The 20,251-nt window shown below is 30.9% G+C and overlaps 1 protein-coding gene across 40 annotated transcripts; it reads right to left on the reverse strand.

Moving 5' to 3' along the window:
• Window positions 1–505: 505 nt before the first annotated feature.
• LOC148613126 (uncharacterized) lies at window positions 506–19,812 on the reverse strand. 40 transcript variants are annotated; one of them, XM_088586280.1, is made up of 6 exons: window positions 18,501–19,796; window positions 15,513–15,538; window positions 14,038–14,115; window positions 11,302–11,370; window positions 5,712–11,011; window positions 506–1,430 (listed from the first exon to the last, which is right to left on the reverse strand). In XM_088586280.1, exons 1-5 carry the CDS (start codon window positions 18,523–18,525, stop codon window positions 10,904–10,906), a joined length of 306 nt encoding a protein of 101 aa, XP_088442406.1. In that variant the 5' UTR covers window positions 18,526–19,796; the 3' UTR covers window positions 506–1,430; window positions 5,712–10,903. The 40 variants fall into 40 exon arrangements, 3 of the variants coding, with proteins under 3 accessions (XP_088442406.1, XP_088442408.1, XP_088442407.1); XR_015923247.1 differs by lacking the exon at window positions 506–1,430 and adding an exon at window positions 14,207–14,258 and having other exon boundaries at window positions 10,933–11,011; window positions 11,302–14,115; window positions 18,501–18,726; XR_015923240.1 differs by lacking the exon at window positions 506–1,430 and adding an exon at window positions 14,207–14,258 and having other exon boundaries at window positions 10,933–11,011; window positions 11,302–14,115; window positions 15,513–15,557; window positions 18,501–18,726.
• Window positions 19,813–20,251: the final 439 nt, after the last annotated feature.

A 20,251-nucleotide genomic window follows, 5' to 3' on the forward strand; every position in this document is an offset into this window, starting at 1 on the left:
GCTCGATACTTGTTAACTGCTGTCTACATACCGTTGAGTGCAGAGAAGTGTGATGAGGTATGCGTGCCCTATAAATGGACGGTAAAGTAAAGTTCAATCATTGACATTTGCTGAAAAACAAACAGAATATAAAACTATAACGAATTATTCTGTGTGGAAAATAGTAAAGAGGTATTTTTATCATTCGCCCTCTACTTATTCATAGGCTGTTTTTCTGCAAGTACAAAGACATGTTCAAAATTCAAAATCACTACATACAGTTTTATAACTTAACATACAACTGTACCATGTGTTTTACGTTCAGTTTAATGAAATGTCTCATTCTGTAAGTTAAATTGTACACTATTAACATGATTGAAAACAATAATCATATAGTACATGACAACCATTTATGAGAAGAAAGGTTCTGAATGTAGTGTGCTCCTTATATGTTTCAAATATTTTGGTAAGTTAAAGATTTTAAGCCATGTTCAGCTTGAGCATTTCAAGAAATAAAATAAGAATATTTTGACATTTTTCTTTATTCAAAATATTTTTTTTAATAAAAGGTAACCATCGTCTATGAACTATTCAGACAAAAAACTGACCCCAATTTATTAAGAAAACTTGAGGTTAATGTGAGCGCATTAAGTTCAAAACATTATGAGATGATCAATTCATTTAAATAGCTATCACGAATAATATGTGTGAAAAACATTGCTTCATTTATACTCTGCAACCGAGAAATATGTGATATTTCGGAAGGAACATATATTGTATATGTATTCTTAGACAGTCTTATATTCTTCTAGGGATTTTTATTGTTTATTTTTGTTTATTTATCTATTTTTTTTTATTGTTTGGTATTTTGACGTATTCGAATCATTTGAATCATCCCACTGCTGACGCATCGGTATTGTTCGAAATGAGGATAATTTACGGCCAACATGTGATCAAGGTATCAAAAAGTATTTATGACGTCCTGCAACAGATCATGTTTTGATGAATATGTGAAGAGTTAAGCCATAAACTGCGATTTATGGCATTGGAGAAACTGCTGATTGTGTATGAAAATAATCAAGCATTCGGATTAACAAGAAGAATGCACTCAGAATCTTCAAAGAAAAAGCCGAGCCTAGTTTTTTTTTTTGGTTCCCTCTCTGTTCATGTAGTAACGAAAGATGTCACATTGAAAAAAATATCTTTACTTGTTTGAAGAGTGCTTTGCATTGTTTCGGTAATTATAAAATAAATACCATGTGTATATACAAAAAACTTTTATGCATGTTTACGCAACGTTCGGATATGTTTTTTTTTATTTTCACGATAATTGCGGTATGCCTTTTTCTGGTGTAGCACTTTCAGACTAGCTTACTCCAGAACCCATTTTTCAATTTTTTTATCACCTCTTCCTTATCGGTATCTTCTGTGGCTGCAAATATAACAACGCCCTGAAAATAATAATAGAGTTAGTACTTTACCCTGAAAGATTGTGTTTTGATTTCAGAGTTAAGATAAATCGTAAAAGTTTGAAACAAACTTATTTAATTATGTTGATAGGTTTTTATTTTTTAAAGTTTCTAATATATTGGGTTTTTTTTGTGTGTAATTCAATGGGGATAATTATGTTTCGCCACTACCTGGCCTTTCCTTCTCTCTTATAAAACTGCCTTTGAAGCCGATCTTATCGATAAAAAAGAGTAATCAAGGGAACTAGGATTCGAAAGGAAATTTAAAGAATATATTCTAGAAATAAAGTCTGGACAGGAAAAAAAAACACAACAAAGAACGTTAAAAACTAAATAACTTAGAAATAAAGTGAACTAATAACTGGGAGTATGGATCAGTACAAACAAATGACTAGAAATTCCTGCCAACTTACGCATTAAATGAAACGTCTGAGGTAGATGAAAAAGAAAAGGAAAACTATGACACGAATAATAAAAAATCAGAAAAGAATCATCGTCGATTAGCAAGATCTTTTGATCTCAGTTTCTGTTTTATATAGGACATTTCTTTTTCACATAACTCTATATTCTGCGATTTTACACATTGCATCTTCCCTCAAAGAATTCAAGGTAAATAACACAATAGTTTCTACGAAGTCAGCCTCATATCTTAACTCTTAGAGATCAATGGAAATGGAAATTTAATGACCAAACTATACGACAAACGCGACGACTTCGAATTCTCGTTCCGTATCATCAACTATCCTTCCATCTGTGACAACATTACTTCAGCATCCGCATATGCATTGTTTATACGTTATGCCAGGCATGCCGAAACTACGCGCAAATTTAATTTCCATCGAAGTATATTTTCTGTACTGTTTTGAATATTATTTTACCAACTATTACTGTTGGTTATTTATTGCTGCTCTATGTATTGCAAAAACAATGATCTGCAACTAAGGCCTGGTTTGTACGCTATAGGATTCGGTTTACGTTTGTTTTTATAGGAATCATATCTCCTACAATAGAATGTTTCGGTAGACGTAACATTAACGATATTCGTGTTTAAATATTTTCGTTTTACATTACACCGGCCGGTTCTTCCAAGTACCCGGCAATTTTTAATGTTTTCACAAAAAATGTAAGATCACCGGAACACACAAAAAAGAACTATTATCATTCATACACACGGAACTGTCATGACTTAAACAACTAAAATTTGTTTAGATCACAGCAAGATTTATCAACCATTCGTGTAAATTGAAAAGGCATTTTGTTATAAGTCGTATAAATCTCAAAATCTAAAATCAATTTACATACTTCAGCAGCAAAGACTATAAACTTAAAGCGTGACATCGAATTTATGACCGAGTACGTCAGGTATTTGTCGACGTTTTCTTAGAAACATGTTTGAAGGCATTCATATGAAAATTATCTAACATCACATTTTTTTTTTTTTTTTTTTTTTTTTTTTTTGTAGATTGACATACATATTGTGAACAAATATTGTCGAATCAATTTTCATTTCAGAAGTATACAAACTACAGAATGGAAATATTTGGACGTTTTCACGTCCTCATTAAATATATTACGGAGTGATTTCCAGTATATTGATAAAGCAAACCTTATTCCTGAAACTACATTAGCTACCTTTCTATTTTTTATTATCTGTTCGCATTTCGACAGGCCCAATGCACATACTCGTTTCATGAAAAATTGTCCCAAAAAATCTTGACGTATATTTTACCTTACCTAATTCAATTATCCCTGTTACACATGTTTAAATAATGTGCATGAAATATGCCTCATTACTCGAGAACAAAATTATCGTTCCACATTTGAACTGTAAAATGTTTTCTTGCTTGAATAATTTCTGTTTTGGTTATATTTGTTGATATTGTTGTCATAAAGAATTATCCAGGAACATTTTTTTAACATTTCACTTTGACAAACAATATTTCAAATTTGCAGATTGTAGTATCAAATTAGAATTCACTTGATGTCAAAAGTAAATTATAGGGTTGCAGATATAGTAAAGACAAATTAAAAAACAAAAACTCCAAGAGGACTCATATTCCATAATATTTCGCTACTACATGTTTAGTCAGAAAATTAGATCGATCAGAAATAGTGTTTTTTACCACATTTGATTTTTTTCTATACTGAGACTTATATAATGTGTCTTAAAAACAAACAGAACACATATAATTATACGCTTATTATACTGTGTGTCACATTATCGATTCGCAGTTGTATTAATTGTGTCAGACAGATAAATGCAACAAATTTATTACGTAATAGAAACTCATTGCATGGAATAAACATCTCGTTAAAATGTTAACGCTTTAAATTACACGGACAAAGTGAAAGAGTAATCAAGGGAAGACAAAATGCTATATATTCATCAACTGTTTTATATTTGTATGTCAACTTTATGCCATAGAGGATTTTGCAAATGAAGTATTACAAGAGTTATTGAAAATAATTTTCAATTGTATATTTGCTTTAGTAAATAAGTTGCCAGCAACAAGATGAAATGGAATAGAAAACTTATTGGAGTTGTACACCACTATTGAATACAATTGTTTAAAGACAATCTCAGTTTTCAGTTTATAAAATCAGTTAAAATGTTGAGTTTGACAGACAATGTAAAACGAACAATATTCCTTATTGACATATTTTTACAGAACATTTTATTTGTGGTAATTTAATCAAAATGTAATAAAAATTTAATCATGTTAGCACCATTCAATCACCCAGTCATCGATTACATACTATCACTTTTGGAAATGTAATCGATTACAGGTGATAACGATTACCTATAACTGTTTGCTATTTTTATCTGAAAATTACTTTGGAATAGAGACTGCCCCAAAACTCATTAGAGTTATAAAACAGGTCGATCGGCAAAATGGAGTTATGTCAAAATATTTTGTTAAAATACAGATTGTCGATACAAAAATATCTTACTAACATTCTCGGTTGGTTACTGTACACCTGAGTCCATGATTTTTTCAATTAATTGATAACAGAACATTGATCACATTTGGTAGAGTTTTAGCGCGATACAATAAGTCTGCATAGTTTCGACAGGCTCTGGCATAACGTATGAGGTGTGATACGAGCACTCCATACGCAGGTAATAAAGGGATGTTCCCACAGATGAAAGGAAAGTTGACAATTTTGAATGAAAAATCATCACGTTTGTCGTAACTTGGTCAATAGTTGTCCTTTACCATCGATTTCTAAGTGTAGGTCAAGATATAAGGCTGACTTCACAATGTCTGTAGTATTCTTTATCTCAAGTTCTTATGGGTAGATGCAGTGTATCAAATCCCCGAAATTAGGATTGTTTAAAGTGAAAATCATGAAATAACGAGATGAAAACTGGAATAAGAATAATAGAGGAAATAAAAATACATTTAACGTAATATTCTTAATGTTCGCGCATAATAACATGACAAAGAAATTAATCATTATGTCCATTAAAGGGATAAATCATGGGAGGTAACGCCATCGTACGAAGGAATATAATTTGATCTGGTATCAATTTTACAACGAACACATTAGAATAAAAATGCGCAACGTAGATGTATTAACATTAGTTTTGTTCTCGACGATTGGATTTTTAAGTCACCAAAACGTATATTAAGTAAATAAAATTGTTCGTTTAAAATGCTAATGTATTTATCGATAGCACCGTCAAATAAGATAAACTTGTTTACCTATTTTTAAAGTGTGCAGGTCCTTAACGTAAATTTCAACCAAGGGAAACATCTTAATTTTGTATTTCATTGACAAATCATGTCATCACTGGTGATCTGAATATTATACTAAATGAGATTCTCCGAAAAGTGATATCTCACTGCCCAAAGTTCAGAGAACTTCAACAATTGAACTGGTACGATCATTTCAATATGTTGAAGGCTATGCAAGAGCGTAGATGAAGAAAGAGAAGATACATGAATCACTTACTGTCAGATTGTGCAAAAGCAGTTACGACTTTTGGAACAACGTAGCATTTGAAAGAATGATCGATATAAATTAGTATTAAAAGACGTAAAAAGCTACAAAATGTCTCGTCTAACTATATGAATAGTATGCTGTTGTCAGTGGGAACAAATCTTCTGACAATATTGTCTTTTTAGGTAAAGCGCATTTAAAAAGGAATAAAAGATAAATCGATTAATTCTACATGAAAATGCAATGCATTCATTAACTAACCACAAGTATTTTATAGATTACTTCAAGATTTATTCAGGGGAGAAGATTTTGACTTACCTTTTTTCTACTGGATTCCAAAACTTCATTACAATACACATAACCACAGATCCATGACAGGATCAACTACTTGTTGAACACAAGAATTGTCTGTACGGCCGACCAAAACTTTTCCACAGTAACGGAGGACAACAAAATACTTTGGAACTGTTTACTCGCGAACTTGTATATATCATATGCAAGTATGAAAATACTTACACATTTTTTATATTAGACAATGATTCTCGCTGAAATTTTGAATAATTTATATCATATGTTCAGTTATTTGATCGGCAACATATATAACAACCCGAAATCAAATCTCGCAAATATTTTGAAAAACTACAACTGGTGGTTGATTGATTATGCGCTACTTCTCTTCATTTGTTTTTTTTTTCTAATCTGTGGACCTATAAGTCATTGTCAGAAAGGTGTATTGAACATAAAGATTATTATTTTTTTTTTATTATTATTTGTGGTAAGTAAGATATCGGTAAAAAGCCCAATATCCCCATTCTTCATTGTCCACAAACCAATAATTGGTTGCCTCATTGCCATTCTTCATTGCACTTTTCGCCTAATCACTTCCAAATTATTCTTATTCTTTCTAACCACCGCTATTTCGTAATAAATATATGTTCATATATTATTATCTATTGTTTCAACACACTGTTTTAAATTTATAAATAAACAAAACTTCGTTTATAAATTATGTTCCCCTAATAAGTTTCGTTCATTCATTCCTTTCTGTCACATGCACCATTACTTTATCATGCCACAATACACATTTCCCCTTACGCTTCAGTCCATTTAAAAGAATGGTTACTTGAGCCAATTACTGTAAAATATATAAACAATGCTTTGTTCAATTATACACTTTCAGAAACTACACAAAGTAGGGGAATAACTTTCAATAAATCAAATCAATGAATCAACTTTGCTGAAAGTGACAAGAGGAATAATAAAATCAGTATTGGTTTGTAACTACTTAAACACATCTTTAATATAGAACGCCATGGTATTATATTGTTTTGTATGGTTGTTCGTTGCTTCGTTTAATGTATAAACATTTTATTATGGTTTCACCGTAGCCATAAATCTTCCGGTAGAAGGTCCTGCAATAAATGACATTATATGAACTGTTCGAAGCTAACTGTTGCAAGATTGAGAAGCTGAACATATCCAGTGTTTTACAAGGACACCTGTCTAGACTCGTCAAAATGTGATATAATAATTAAGGTAGTTTGCAAATATAAAGTTTATGCAATAGTATATTTATTATATTAACACAAATGTGGGTAAATTTGGTAGGACAGGACATGCAAGTTTATGTCTCTTCAATCAAAGAAAATATAAAACTTCATCTGATGCAAAAGAAAATGAAGAAAACTTCAGTGGCTATTTGATACCGTATCGTTCTGCACGCAGCGTACATAATCAATGTAATCTTACCTTGTAATCTGCCTGACACGGTTACGGTTAAAACAGTGCAGAAAAAGTAAGCATTCCTTAAGTAATGTTAAGAAATGTTTATGAAATTTATTATTCAAACTCCTTATTTCTACTAAGAAATAAGACAAGGCAAGTCACCTTAAGCAAAACACGTTAATAGATGGTTATCGAGAATCCCCAAACAATCCCAAAAAAAGCTGGAGCATTTGCACTTCTCAGATTTTGTTATTGTTTGTTTTGTTTTGTTTTTTCATGATTTTGGGTGGTTTTTGCATTGTGTTTTTGACCGGTAGACGTTTCACAAACGGAAGCTGAAAAAAGTATGTACTGCCATTTTGTCGGTTTACTCAACGTATTTAACTTTTGCGTACATTTTTAACTTCTTAAGTCCTTCATGAGACAATCTCAACACAGCAGTCCTTGTAAATTACAAAACTTTTTGAAACTTCATAATGTTACGATATATAGATACAATCGAAATGTGCAAATAATGTTATATTATAAGGATAATCGACAAATGGTTTCATAGCGAAATAAAAAACCGTGAAATTTACTCAACAGAGCTCTACATTGAAGATTTAACTAAGGGCTTTAACTTTATTGTTCCATATTTATCATTTGTTTTTGTCTCAATTGCTCACCCTCACCCGACTTGAAAAGCTACACTTTATTTTTATTGTAAAAGCGGCCATGTTTTTATCGATAGAATCCAAATAGTCATTTTGTACAGGATTCCCTAAGGAACAATCATACTAATTTTGCTTTTTATTCTATCTAATTATTTCATAGTAGAAGACTTGTGTACGTTAGTAACATCAAAATAGCAAAAATGCGCCCAAAAAGAGCAATAACGCCAACATATATCAACAGATTTTCACGAAAGACGACCTCAGGTCGATCTCTTCATTCTGAACACTTTTATTCTCTATGTAACGAAGAAATATGTCAAAATCTGCCGTCTGCCCCATATGTACTATTTGTTTTTGTAACAGCGGCCATTTTCTTTAAATAAGGCTTATACGTCATTTGGATTTCAAAAAAGATCCCATATTCCATTTGTTAATTTTAAGTGCAAAAAGGTGTCAGAATGATGCACAGTAACTAAATCAGATAGTTTTCCTGTTAATTGCAGTAAACACAAATGATAACTGGTAATGCAGCTAGAAGGAATAGTGCACAGGACAATCAGGAATAGGATAGTCCAAATTCCATGTTCAATAATAATTTTCATATTCAGTTACCTTTCTGATAATAACAACAAATTACAACGAGGACAAATAACAAAACAAAAATTAAATATAGTCAAGTATGTGTATCACATTTCTAATGGCAAGTATTATATTTTTTTTATTTTTTTGTAAATTTTGAATTAATGTGTAAATTTGGGTACTTCAAAATAATTTTACACATAGTACAATAAACTTTTAAATATCCAGATTTTCAACGACCGAACAATTACATTGAGCCCTACTTTAATAAAGGGTTCTATAGTATTGTCAATCCAGTTTCTGATTCCAGGAGGAATGGGAAAATAAACTGACTAAAACCGTGCATGAACATTTAATGCTTTCTACATTTATAAATAAATCTTAATCTTATGAATGTAGTAAATAAATATTTTTTTTTTTTGGAAAATGGCTAGAAACTGTTTAATGGCATAATGCAGAGTATAATAAAACAATCATTGGGAATAAAAAAGCAAATGTTTATTTGATCCCGACCCGAAGTTTTATTGTTCACATTAACGTACAACAATTTATTTAATTTTCTACCTTTCATTTGATAAAAGCTTTTATGACTTTATTGTATTAGTATACTGTATATTGATTGTATTCCGTCTAATTGCAAATTTCGAGTTTTGAAATTAAATGTGATATAAAATGTGCAAGACATATAAGAATCCCACATCCTTTAATTTTAAAGATTGTATTTTGTCATTCCTTTAGTTTTGTTTCGTCAAAGCATTTACAGAAGTCACTTCATTTTTGAAAGACTTATCTATTTTTTCTTATATTTTTTTTTTGGAAGTGATCCTGATTGTTTTCGTTACATTACATACTGTATTTTATTTAATATTTCAAACTATATTCATATTGTATCGCCTTCATGATAATAAATACACTATCTTTCTTGTGTTTAGAGTATCTTTTGCGTATCATATTCACATCAATCACGTTCAGTGTGATGCCTAATGACATTACTTTTGACAAAGGTTGAACAAAATGTCTAACGGGTAACATATTTAATGATTAAAAACTATTGTCTGTATTAGTTTTTTTTTTTTGTTTGTTTGTTTTTTGTTTTTTTGTTTTTGTTTTTGTTTTTTGGTTTTTTTAATAATGGTTTATTTATCAACTAGTCTAAGGGCATCTGTATTTAATCCATGTACATAAAAGTATTTTAATTTTGTATTGTTTTTTTTTTATTATTTACATGTTCTTGTTTTTGGTCCTATATTTTCAACTTTTCTCTTGTAAACGTTCTAATCGCAGATTTCCCTTGTTTTGTTTCTGCAATTCATATTGTACCATTTTTATTATTAATAATCAAATATTTGTATTGATTCGTTGATGTAGAACTTCCATCTTAGACGTTACATCCCCCATGTATGTTTACCTACAAATAATGAGTAGTTGTTATTAAAATGCGTATAAGGATTCGAATGAACTATTAAAAAATGTTCAATCTCTGTACTATTCAGGCGGAGTTATCGTCAGAACCACATACTTGGTCGATTTGATTCACTGTTGTTTTTGAATGTTTGTTCTTTTTGGGTTTTTTTCAAGGACTAGCACAGCAAATAAAACAATTTTAGTTTCCGTTATATGCATCATGTTTTATCTCTTTTTAATCCTTATGTCAAGGATTACATACGTATAACCCCCACTTTTTTTCCTTACAACACATAAATTAGCGGCGAACGATTCACCTGCTGTATAATTATGTTATCTTAACATAGATGCCACAGACGTTTATAATCGACATTTATATGAGAAACGTGAAAACTTTGACTCAAATTGTTCATTCCACCATCCGAAGGGTCAATTTACCAACTTTATTGCCCTCTTGAGTATACATTATACATCTTTTCATTACTGCCGTGCACTTGCAATTTGTACATTGACTATCTAAGAAGAACGCGCAATGATATTTTTAATTATTATTCAAAGATAGGGGAGTGTTCAGCCTTTGTTGATATCATCACCACTTAAGTGTTATAGCCTACGACATAATTTAACTATCCGTTTTAAAAGACGAGAAAAGAAAGTTAATTTTAAAGTCTAACTAGATTGACAACCGCCCGACCCTGACGCTCACCACATTGCACTATGACAGGGGTAATTGGTGAAGTATAAAATACTTATCCTTCCGAAGCAATGTAACTTCCGTTTTATTTTTGTCATGTTGGGTTTATCTCTTTTCCGATATATGCTGATAATTTATGGAAACATGAATATGTGAAAACTTTACGAAATCCAGAAAGTTACATTAATACGTTTTCTTGACTGAAATCATACCTCATGTGCTAAATGTTATTTTGATGTAACGTCTTTTGCTTTCGTTTCATTGCTTGCCACATATGAAACATCTCTTTGTTCTGCATTGTTTCACAAAGTTTAAACTTCTAGTTTTGTTTCAGTTGGTCCCCAACTTTTGTTATTATGCAAAAAACTCTTTTTTATAACTCTTTGATTTTTATTCCAGAAAGAAAGTTATTCATACACTGTTTGGCTGAGATGGTGTATTCGGTAACTTATGATCTAATTCGATTTTAATGTAAAAAAATGAATATACTTATCTGCTTTATAAGAAACTGTAACTGATTGTTTATTGAACCAATACTGAATGCTTTTTCTGTCTCTATTTTGCTATTATGAAATTAATATAAAAACAATCATTTGTTCATTGAGAAGTTAGTACGAGTAATATTTCATAGCTGTAAATACTATGTAAAATTCTATTAATGTAAATTTATTAATGAATACATTATTTTGAAGAATAGCAGATTGGTATAACGTTTCACTTGATAATTCATAGTAAGGAAATGATGTTGAATTTTGTTTGATAGTTATGAATAAACATTTCCTAATATTGAAATGATCTATTGAGGTTTTCAAAGAAAGGCAGAATTGCTTAGTTTTAATTAATTATAACATACCTTATGTAAGTGTAGATTTATCAGAACACAGCAGATTCTCGATACGGTACATTTGATACTGTAGACATCCTAATGAATGTAGTATTGTGGGAAACATTACAGGTAATTTCGAGAAAACAATAACACAGAAAACACACGTTAAGAAGATATCACATCTTTAGATCCTGAATTAAGGGAAATTGGTTTCAAAACACTATACTATACTGAACAACATCTTCTTCCAATACGTCTGAATATACACAATACAATGTTATATAATAAAACTGTTATAACAAAAGCTCACTTTACGACAAAGAATCCAAAACTGACACTAAATGCTTCATTTCCAGGTGCACACATCTTATTTGTTTCCATTTCCACATTTATACTTCTGTTTACATAAGACATAAGTGATCGATTTCTTTTAAAGAAAAGACATTCGACATAAACAGAAATTATACAGAGTATCTAACCATCAATTATTAGTGTCGAAAACTAAATAAATTGAAAATGACGACTATAAAATAATTTACAAATAAAATGAAGAGCAACCATGAGTTTTCTGTCTATGTACAGAATTATAGTATAGTTCAGGTGTTGTAAATTCATTGTATTTTATAGTTCGGTTATGTGAAGCAGAATTTCGGCTTCAATCGAACTGTAGCTGTATGAAATAATAGAACTCATAGTAACACTTTTATTATATGATGTGTTTTTGTTGCTTATTATTGTACCGTTGTATGACTGTTACCTTATCTTTAGCAAATAATGTGCCAGTCTATGGATATCGTTTATTTAAGAAATAATTCGTGGAGGGGGTAGATTTATACTCATTTTAATATGTTTACGGCATTTACATTCGATTATTAAACACCGAGCGACAGTAAAATGAGTACAAATTTACCCTCGGAAAGAATTATTTCTTTTCTAATATTACAATATACGGCAGTAATTGTGACAAACCTTTCCCTAGACGTAGCCAAAATATTGGCTGTTCTGTTTAACCTTCCCCGTATGGAAGTTAAATTATTGCGTTTTTAAATGAGTGTTTTCTCTGGAAGCGACAGCGAAAAAAAAGAGACGATGTGCAGGTGCTAAAGTTTGGGTTGTACCGACATAAACTGTTTGACGATATGAAGACATCATATTAAAAATATCTTCCTTTCGTTGTTGCTAAAAATGCAGATTGAAAGTATAAACACAATTAAGGCACTACAATGTATAAACAATAACTTGTTTGTTAGTAAAATATAAACATATAATTCGCTACATTACCAAAATTTGATTTTATACTTTTGAGCACGTCTTGCAACTTGCTCTGCATTTTCATTTTTTTTACCTAATTCATTTTCTTCATCTTTTACCTTTTTTTTTGTATCATATTCAAACCAAAGTGAGACACACTTAAGATAACACACAAGATAAGTTGCTTATTTCTTTTGTAACTGTCCACCTTTTATTGTTTAGGAAGAAGAAAAGAAACTTATTCCATTAGAATCGTCATTAAAACACTTCAAACATTTTTTTTTCGAATTCAGTCTTATTAATAAGTATCATATAACATTAGAATACATTTCAAGTCGGACGAACAAACGCACGATTTGTCAGGATCCAGGCAATTTATCTTTCTGAAAATTTCCGCATTTTACAATTTGCTTCGACGTTTGAGGATGGTAAATATCAAATGTAATCGATTGAGACCATGTTCGTACGGGGTGAAACGTAATTGGTAACATCATGATTATTCATGATGTCTAATGTATGTAATCGACTACATATGATTTTTTTTTTGTCAAAGTAATCATGATTGCTCATTTGTATGTCAACTTTATGCTATAGAGGATTTTGCAAATGAAGTATTACAAAGAGTTAATGAAAATAATTTTCAATTGTATATTCTCCATTTGCTTTGGTAAATAAGTTGCAGGCAACAAGATGAAATGGAATAGAAAACTTATTGGAGTTGTACACCACTATTGAATACAATGTATTAAAGTCAATCTCAGTTATCAGTTAAAATGTTGAGTTTGATAGATAACGTAAAAAGAACAATATTCCTTAGTGACATTTATTTAACAGAACATTTTATTTGTGGTAATTTAATCAAAATTTTATATAAATTATCATGTTAGCATCATTTAATCACCCAGTCATCGATTACATACTATTACTTTTGGAAATGTAATCGATTACAGATGATAATCATTACTGATAACTGTTTTCTATTTTTATTTGAAAATTACTTTGGAATAGAGACTGCCCCAAAACTCATTAGAGTTATAAAACAGGTCGGTCGGCAAAATGGAGTTATGTCAACACATTTTGTTAAAATACAGATTGTCGATACACAGATATCTTGCTAACATTCTCGGTTGGTTACTGTACACCTGATTCTATGATTTTGTTTCAATAAATTGTTAACAGAAAATTGATCAGATGTTTACAATTAGGAAAGTAATTTCATTTTTTTTACTGCACTTTCTACATACCGTTGTTTGTGGAGATGTGTGTTGAGGTGTGCTTGCTAGATACATATTGATTGCGCTGTCTACATACCGTTGTGTGTAGAGATGTGTGTTGAGGTGTGCGTGCTCGATACACGTTGACTAAATTTACTACATACCGTTGCGTCTGGAGATGTGTTTTGAGGTGTACGTGCTCGATAGGCGTTGAATGCGCTGTCTATATACCATTGTGTTTGAAGATGTGTGTTAGGGTGTGCATGCTCGATACATGTTAACTGCGCTGTCTACATACCATTGAGTGCAGGCAGAGAAGTGTGATGAGGTATGCGTGCCCAATACATGGACGGTAAAGTACAATCATTGACATTTGCTGAAAAAAAAACATAATATAAAACTATAACGAGTTAGCCTTCGTGGAAAATAGTCAAGATGTATTTTTATCATTAAAAATATCGTGTTACCTATATGTTATTCTGCACCTAATTGCCTTCTATTTATACCTAGGCTGTTCTTCTGCAAGTAGAAAGAAATATTCAAAATTCAAAATCACTACATACAGTTTTATAACTTAACATGCAACTGCACCATGTGTTTTACGTTCGGTCAGTTAAATAAAAGGTAAGTTAAATGGTACACTATTAATATGATTGAAAACAAGTGTATAATAATATAGTACATGACAACCATTTATGAGAAGAAAGGTTCTGAATGTAGTGTGTTCTTAATACGTTTCAAATATTTTGGTAAGTTTAAGATTATAAGCCATGTTCAGCTTGAGCATTTCAAGAAATAAAATAAGAATAATTTGACATGTTTTCTTTATTCAAAATATTTTTTAATTAAAGGTTACCATCGTCTATGAACTATTCAGACTAAAAAACTGACCCCAAAACATTAAGAAAACTTGAGGTTAATGTGAGCGCATTAAGTGCAGAACATTATGATATTGATTAATTTATCTAAATAGCTATCATGAATAATATGTGTGAAAAACATTGCTCCTTTCATACTCTGCAACCGTGAAACATTGTGATATTTCAGAAGGGCATATATTGTATGTATTCTTAGACTGTCTTTCGTCTAGGGATTTTTTTTCTTTTTTTTGTTTGTTTGTTTGTTTGTTTTTGTTTTTTGTTTTGTTTTTTTTTTGTTTTTTGTTTTTTTTGTTTGTTTTTTTTGTTTGTTTGTTTTTTTGTTTTGTTTTGTTTTTTTGTTTTTTTGTTTTTTTTGTTTGGTATTTTGACGTATTCGAATCATTTGAATCATCTCACTGCTAACGCATCGGTATTATTCGAAATGAGGATAATGTACGGCCAAAATGTGATCAAGGTATCAAAAAGTATTTATGAAGTCATGCAACAGATCATGTTTTGATTGATATATAAAGAGTTCAGCCATAAACTGCGATTTATAGCAGTAGGGAAACTTACTGCTGATCAAGCATACGGATTAATAGGAAGAATACACTCAGAATCTTAAAAAAAGCCGGGCCTGGAATCTTGGTTCCCTCTCTGTTCATGTAGCAACGAAAGATGTCACATTGAAAAAAATATTTACTTGTTTGAAGAGTGCGTTGCATTGTTTCGGAAATTATAAGATAAATACCATGTGTATATACAAAAACTGTTATGCATGTTTACGCAACGTTCGGATATGTTTCTTGTTTTTTTTATTTTCACGATAATTGCGATATGCCTTTTTTTCGGGTGCAGCACTTTCAGACTAACTTACTTACTCAAGAACCCACTTTTTAATTTTTTTTATTACCTCTTCCTTATCGGTATCTTCTGTGGCTGCAAATATAACAAAGCCCTGAAAATAATAATAGAGTTAGTACTTTACCCTGGAAGATAGTGTTTTGATTTCAGAGTTAAGATAAATCGAAAAAGTTTGAAACAAACTTATTTAATTATGTTGATAGGTTTTTAGTTTCTAAAGTTTCTAATATATTGTTTTTCCTTTGTGTAATTCAAATGGGAACAAATTGTGTTTCGCCACTAGTTGGCCTTTTCTTCCGCTCTTATAAAACTGCCTTTGAAACCGATCTTATCCATAAAAAGGGTAATCAAGGGAACTAGGATTCGAGACGAAATTAAAAGAATATATTCTAGAAATAAAGTCTGGGCAGGAAAAAAAGACACAACAAAGAACGTAAAAAACTAAATGACATGTACTTAGAAATAAAGTGAACTAATAACTGGGAGTATGGATCAGTACAAACAAAGGACTAGAAATTCCTGCCAACTTACGCATTAAATGAAACGTCCGAGGTAGATGAAAAAGAAAAGGAAAACTATGACACGTATAACCAAAAAAGAAGAATCGTCGATTAGCAAGATCTTTTGATCTCAGTTCTGCTTTATCGAGGACATTTCTTTTTCACATAACTCTATATTCTGCGATTTTACACATTGCATCTTCCTTCAAAGAATTCGAGGTTCGTGTTTGTTTTTCGTATTTTGGCTTTAAATTACACCGGTTCTTCCAAGTACCCGGCAAGTTTTAATGTTTTCACAAAAAATGTAAGATCATCGGAACACACGAAAAGAACTATTATAATTCACACACACGGAACTGTCATGACTTAAAAAACTAAAATTTGTTTAGATCATAGCAAGATTTATCAACCATCATTGTAAATTCATAAGGCATTTTTTTTATAGGTCGTATAAATCTCAAAATCTAAAATCAATTTACATACTTCAGCAGCAAAGACTATAAACTTAAAGCGTGACGCCGACGTTCTGATCTAATGCGTCAGGTATTTTTCGCCGTTTTCTTATCTTAGAAACATGTTTGAAGGCATTCATATGAAAATTATGTAACATCACAATTTTTTTGGTGAACAAATACTGTCGAATCATTTTTCATTACAGAACTTACAGAAGCGTACAAACTACAAAACTCGAAATATGTGGTCGTTTTCACGTCATTATTAAATATATTATGGAGTGATTTCCAGTATATTAATAAAGTAAGCCTTATTTCTGAAACAACATTGGCTACCTTTCTATTTTTTTTTTATCTGTTTGCATTTCGACAGGCCCAATGCACATACACGTTTCATGAAAAATTGTCCAAAAAATATTGACGTATATTTTACCTCACCTAATTCAATTATTCCTGTGACATATGTTTAAATAATGTGCATGAAGTATGCCTCATTACTCGAGAACAAAATTATCGTTCCACATTTGAACTGTAAAATGTTTTCTTGCTTGAATAATTTCTGTTTTGGTTATATTTGTTGATATTGTTGTCGTAAAGAATTATCCAGGAACATTTTTTCAACATTTCACTTTCACAAACAATATTTCAAATTTGCGGACAGTGGTATCAAATTAGAATTTTCTTGATGTCACAAGTAAATTATAGGGTTGCAGACAAGTAAAGACCATTTGAAAACATAAGCTCCAAGAGGACTCATATTCCATAATATTTCGCTACTAAAAGTTTAGTCAGAAATTTAGATCGATCAGAAATAATGTTTTTTTACCACATTTGATATTTTTTTCTATACTGAGACTAATATAATGTGTCTTAAAAACAAACATTACAAATATAATTATACGCTTAGTATAATGTATGTCACATTATCGACTCGCAGTTGTATTAATTGTGTCAGACAGATAAATGCAACAAATTTATTAAGTAATAGCAACTAATTGCATGGAATAAACATCTTGCTAAAATGTTAACCTTTAAATTACACTGCTAAAGTGAAAGAGTAATCAAGGGAACAAAGGTTGTAGCAGTAATCAAAAGAATGCAATCCAGGGACAAAGACCAGACATGGAAAACAGACATACACAACAATGAACATAAAGTAACTTAAATCATACATACAAAGTAACAAAAGCAAATGAGCAACTCGGATTTCACTGAAAACTGGGAGTATGGATCAGGTACACCAGTAGGGTAAGCGTCCTCTGTTTTTCTAGTAACACCCGCCGAGTTGCTCATAAAAAGTCAAGTCCGGGGTAGACAAACGAGGAAAGAAAAACTATGACCCGTTGAATAAATCAATTAAGATCCACGAGTTCATGCTGACGACCATAAAACTTCTGTAGTGATGACTTCAATCTTGTAGCAACATAACCCTATTCCATAAGCCTTCTTGGTAAAGTTCTAGTGTGATACAAAAAGTCTGCGTAGTTTCGGCATGCTCTGACATAACGTATGAGTTGTGATACGAACACTACATACGCAGGTGCTGAAGGGATGAAAGGAAAATTGACAATCTTAAATGAGAAGTCATCACGTTTGTCGCAAAGTTTGGTCAATAGTTTTCCTTTACAATCGATTTCTAAGTGTAGGTCAAGATATAAGGCTGACTTTACAGTCTGTAGTATCCTTTATCTCAAGTTCTTTGGGGTAGATGCAATGTATCAAATCCCCGAAATTAGGATTGTTTACAATGAAAATCATGAAATAACGAGATGAAAACTAGGCTAAGAATAATAGAGCATAAATAAAGAAGATACATGAATCACTTACTGTCAGATTGTGCAGAAGCAGTTAGGACTGTTGGTACTACGTAGCATTTGAAACATAAAAGAATGATCGACATAAATTAGTATTTAAAGACGTAAAAAACTAAAAAATGTCTCGTCTAACTTCATGAATAGTATGCTGTTGTCCGTGGGAACAAATATCTGACAATATTGTTTTTTTAGGTAAAGCGGATTTCTACGAATGCGTATTAAAAATTAGGAATAAAAGATAAATACATAAAAATGCAATGCAGTAACTAACCACGAGTATTTTCCTGCCTTGTCATTTTTGTCTAAGAGTAATCAAGGTAACCAAGGTTATAGCGGTAATCAACAGAATGCAATCCAGGGACAAAGACCAGACATGGAAAACAGACATACACATCAAAGAACATAAAGTAAGTAAAATCATACATACAAAGTAACTATAAAAATAAATAAGTAAATAAAGGAAAACTAAATATCATTTATGAGTAGTAAATTTATAAAAATAGTTATTTTATCAAAAGTATAGAATACAAAATATGAAAATCACTGTTGGGATAAATTAAAAAAAAAGGTAGGCTGGTTGAAGCCAATGGCAATACAATCTATATCCGATCAATATAAAATAACTCAGAAGTCGCTTCTTTCAAATAGAGCCATAAGAGTGTTGAGGAACTAAAAAATCTTGACTAAAGTCGTTTTAAAACGAACACTAGACATTAATTAATTTAAATGAAAGGGCATATGTTATAATAAATTGAATCATTTATATTTTACGGATAATAGATATTTAGAAAAATAAGTTTGCATTTCAATTGGAGACATTTTATACATTTGCTCTCTATTTTCAACTTACTATCATGAATTTTAGTGAAAAAATCCAAACTTCGTTTTATTATTTAAAAGATTGGTCGTTATCGACTTCCGTCCTGAAATATAAACGCAAATATTCCAATAAAATCTCCTGGTTTGTTTTTTTCTATAAATATTCGCTACAGATTCTGAATACGCATCAAGTCATACTTGTACATGTAACATATCTAAACAAAAATATATGACAGACACATTGTTTTTGGTACAAGCAATAGTCTTAATTTCCTTTATTTGGGCTGTTCGACTAGTTTAGAGGTCTGGTTCTTTTCGACTGGTAAGTCGTTCTCGTTCTTTCTGCCAATGGGTGTTAAACCATATCAGTCATTTTGTCACACCTTTGGAGATCGTTTTTATACCACAACTTACAAATTGGTGATTTATAGTGATGGTTGTGTTCGTCTTTCCGTCCGTACGTACTTACTTCCTTAAGTAACACAGGGGTGCATTTTCATTTCTCATATCTTCAATTCTTTTTAAAATGCCTAAATATATTTGTTTCTCTCCAGGACTTGAAAGTATTTGTTTCCTTAAACCACATGATTATTCTGGCTGGTAACCTACTCATGTAACATTTTGCAGTTGCCTAATCTACATTAATATATAGATAAAGGGGAATCAATAATAGTACTCTTTTTTTTCTTTTTTTTTTATAAATTTGCAAACAATTTTCAGTAGAAATGATATAGAGATAAAGTGGACAGGACCCATTTTCTTCTCTAAATACATCTTTTTATATCATTTATTTTTAGCACTAAAAAACACAAAACATAAAAAAAAATCTAACATAAAAAAAGGAAAAGAAGAAAACTATTATTTGTTTTAATTAATCAATCATACGAAACATGAAATATCACTATAGACCTGTTATTAAATTAAAGGTCTATGATACAACATTATTATTTAATAGCGTTACCGTGTAAATCACTTATGGTATTAAAGCAATAGGTGTAGAGGGACCATCAACTTGACCACGTGTCGAGTCGGTTGAACGGTATATTGTATATTGTCTAAATAGCGTAAATACGCGTCTGATTTTATTTGTATCTTGATTTTTTGTATATAATTTTTTTTCTAGTATAATGATGATAGTCACATTCAAGTATCTAGTTTTTTTTTAACTGATCCCGAGTGCACTAAGGACTCCTGAGCGCTGTT

This window comes from Perna viridis, chromosome 6 (assembly GCF_037379345.1).
Source record: "Perna viridis isolate PV_CMFRI_1.1 ecotype Kerala chromosome 6, ASM3737934v1, whole genome shotgun sequence".
In the NCBI taxonomy this organism is placed as follows: Eukaryota; Metazoa; Mollusca; class Bivalvia; order Mytilida; family Mytilidae; genus Perna; species Perna viridis.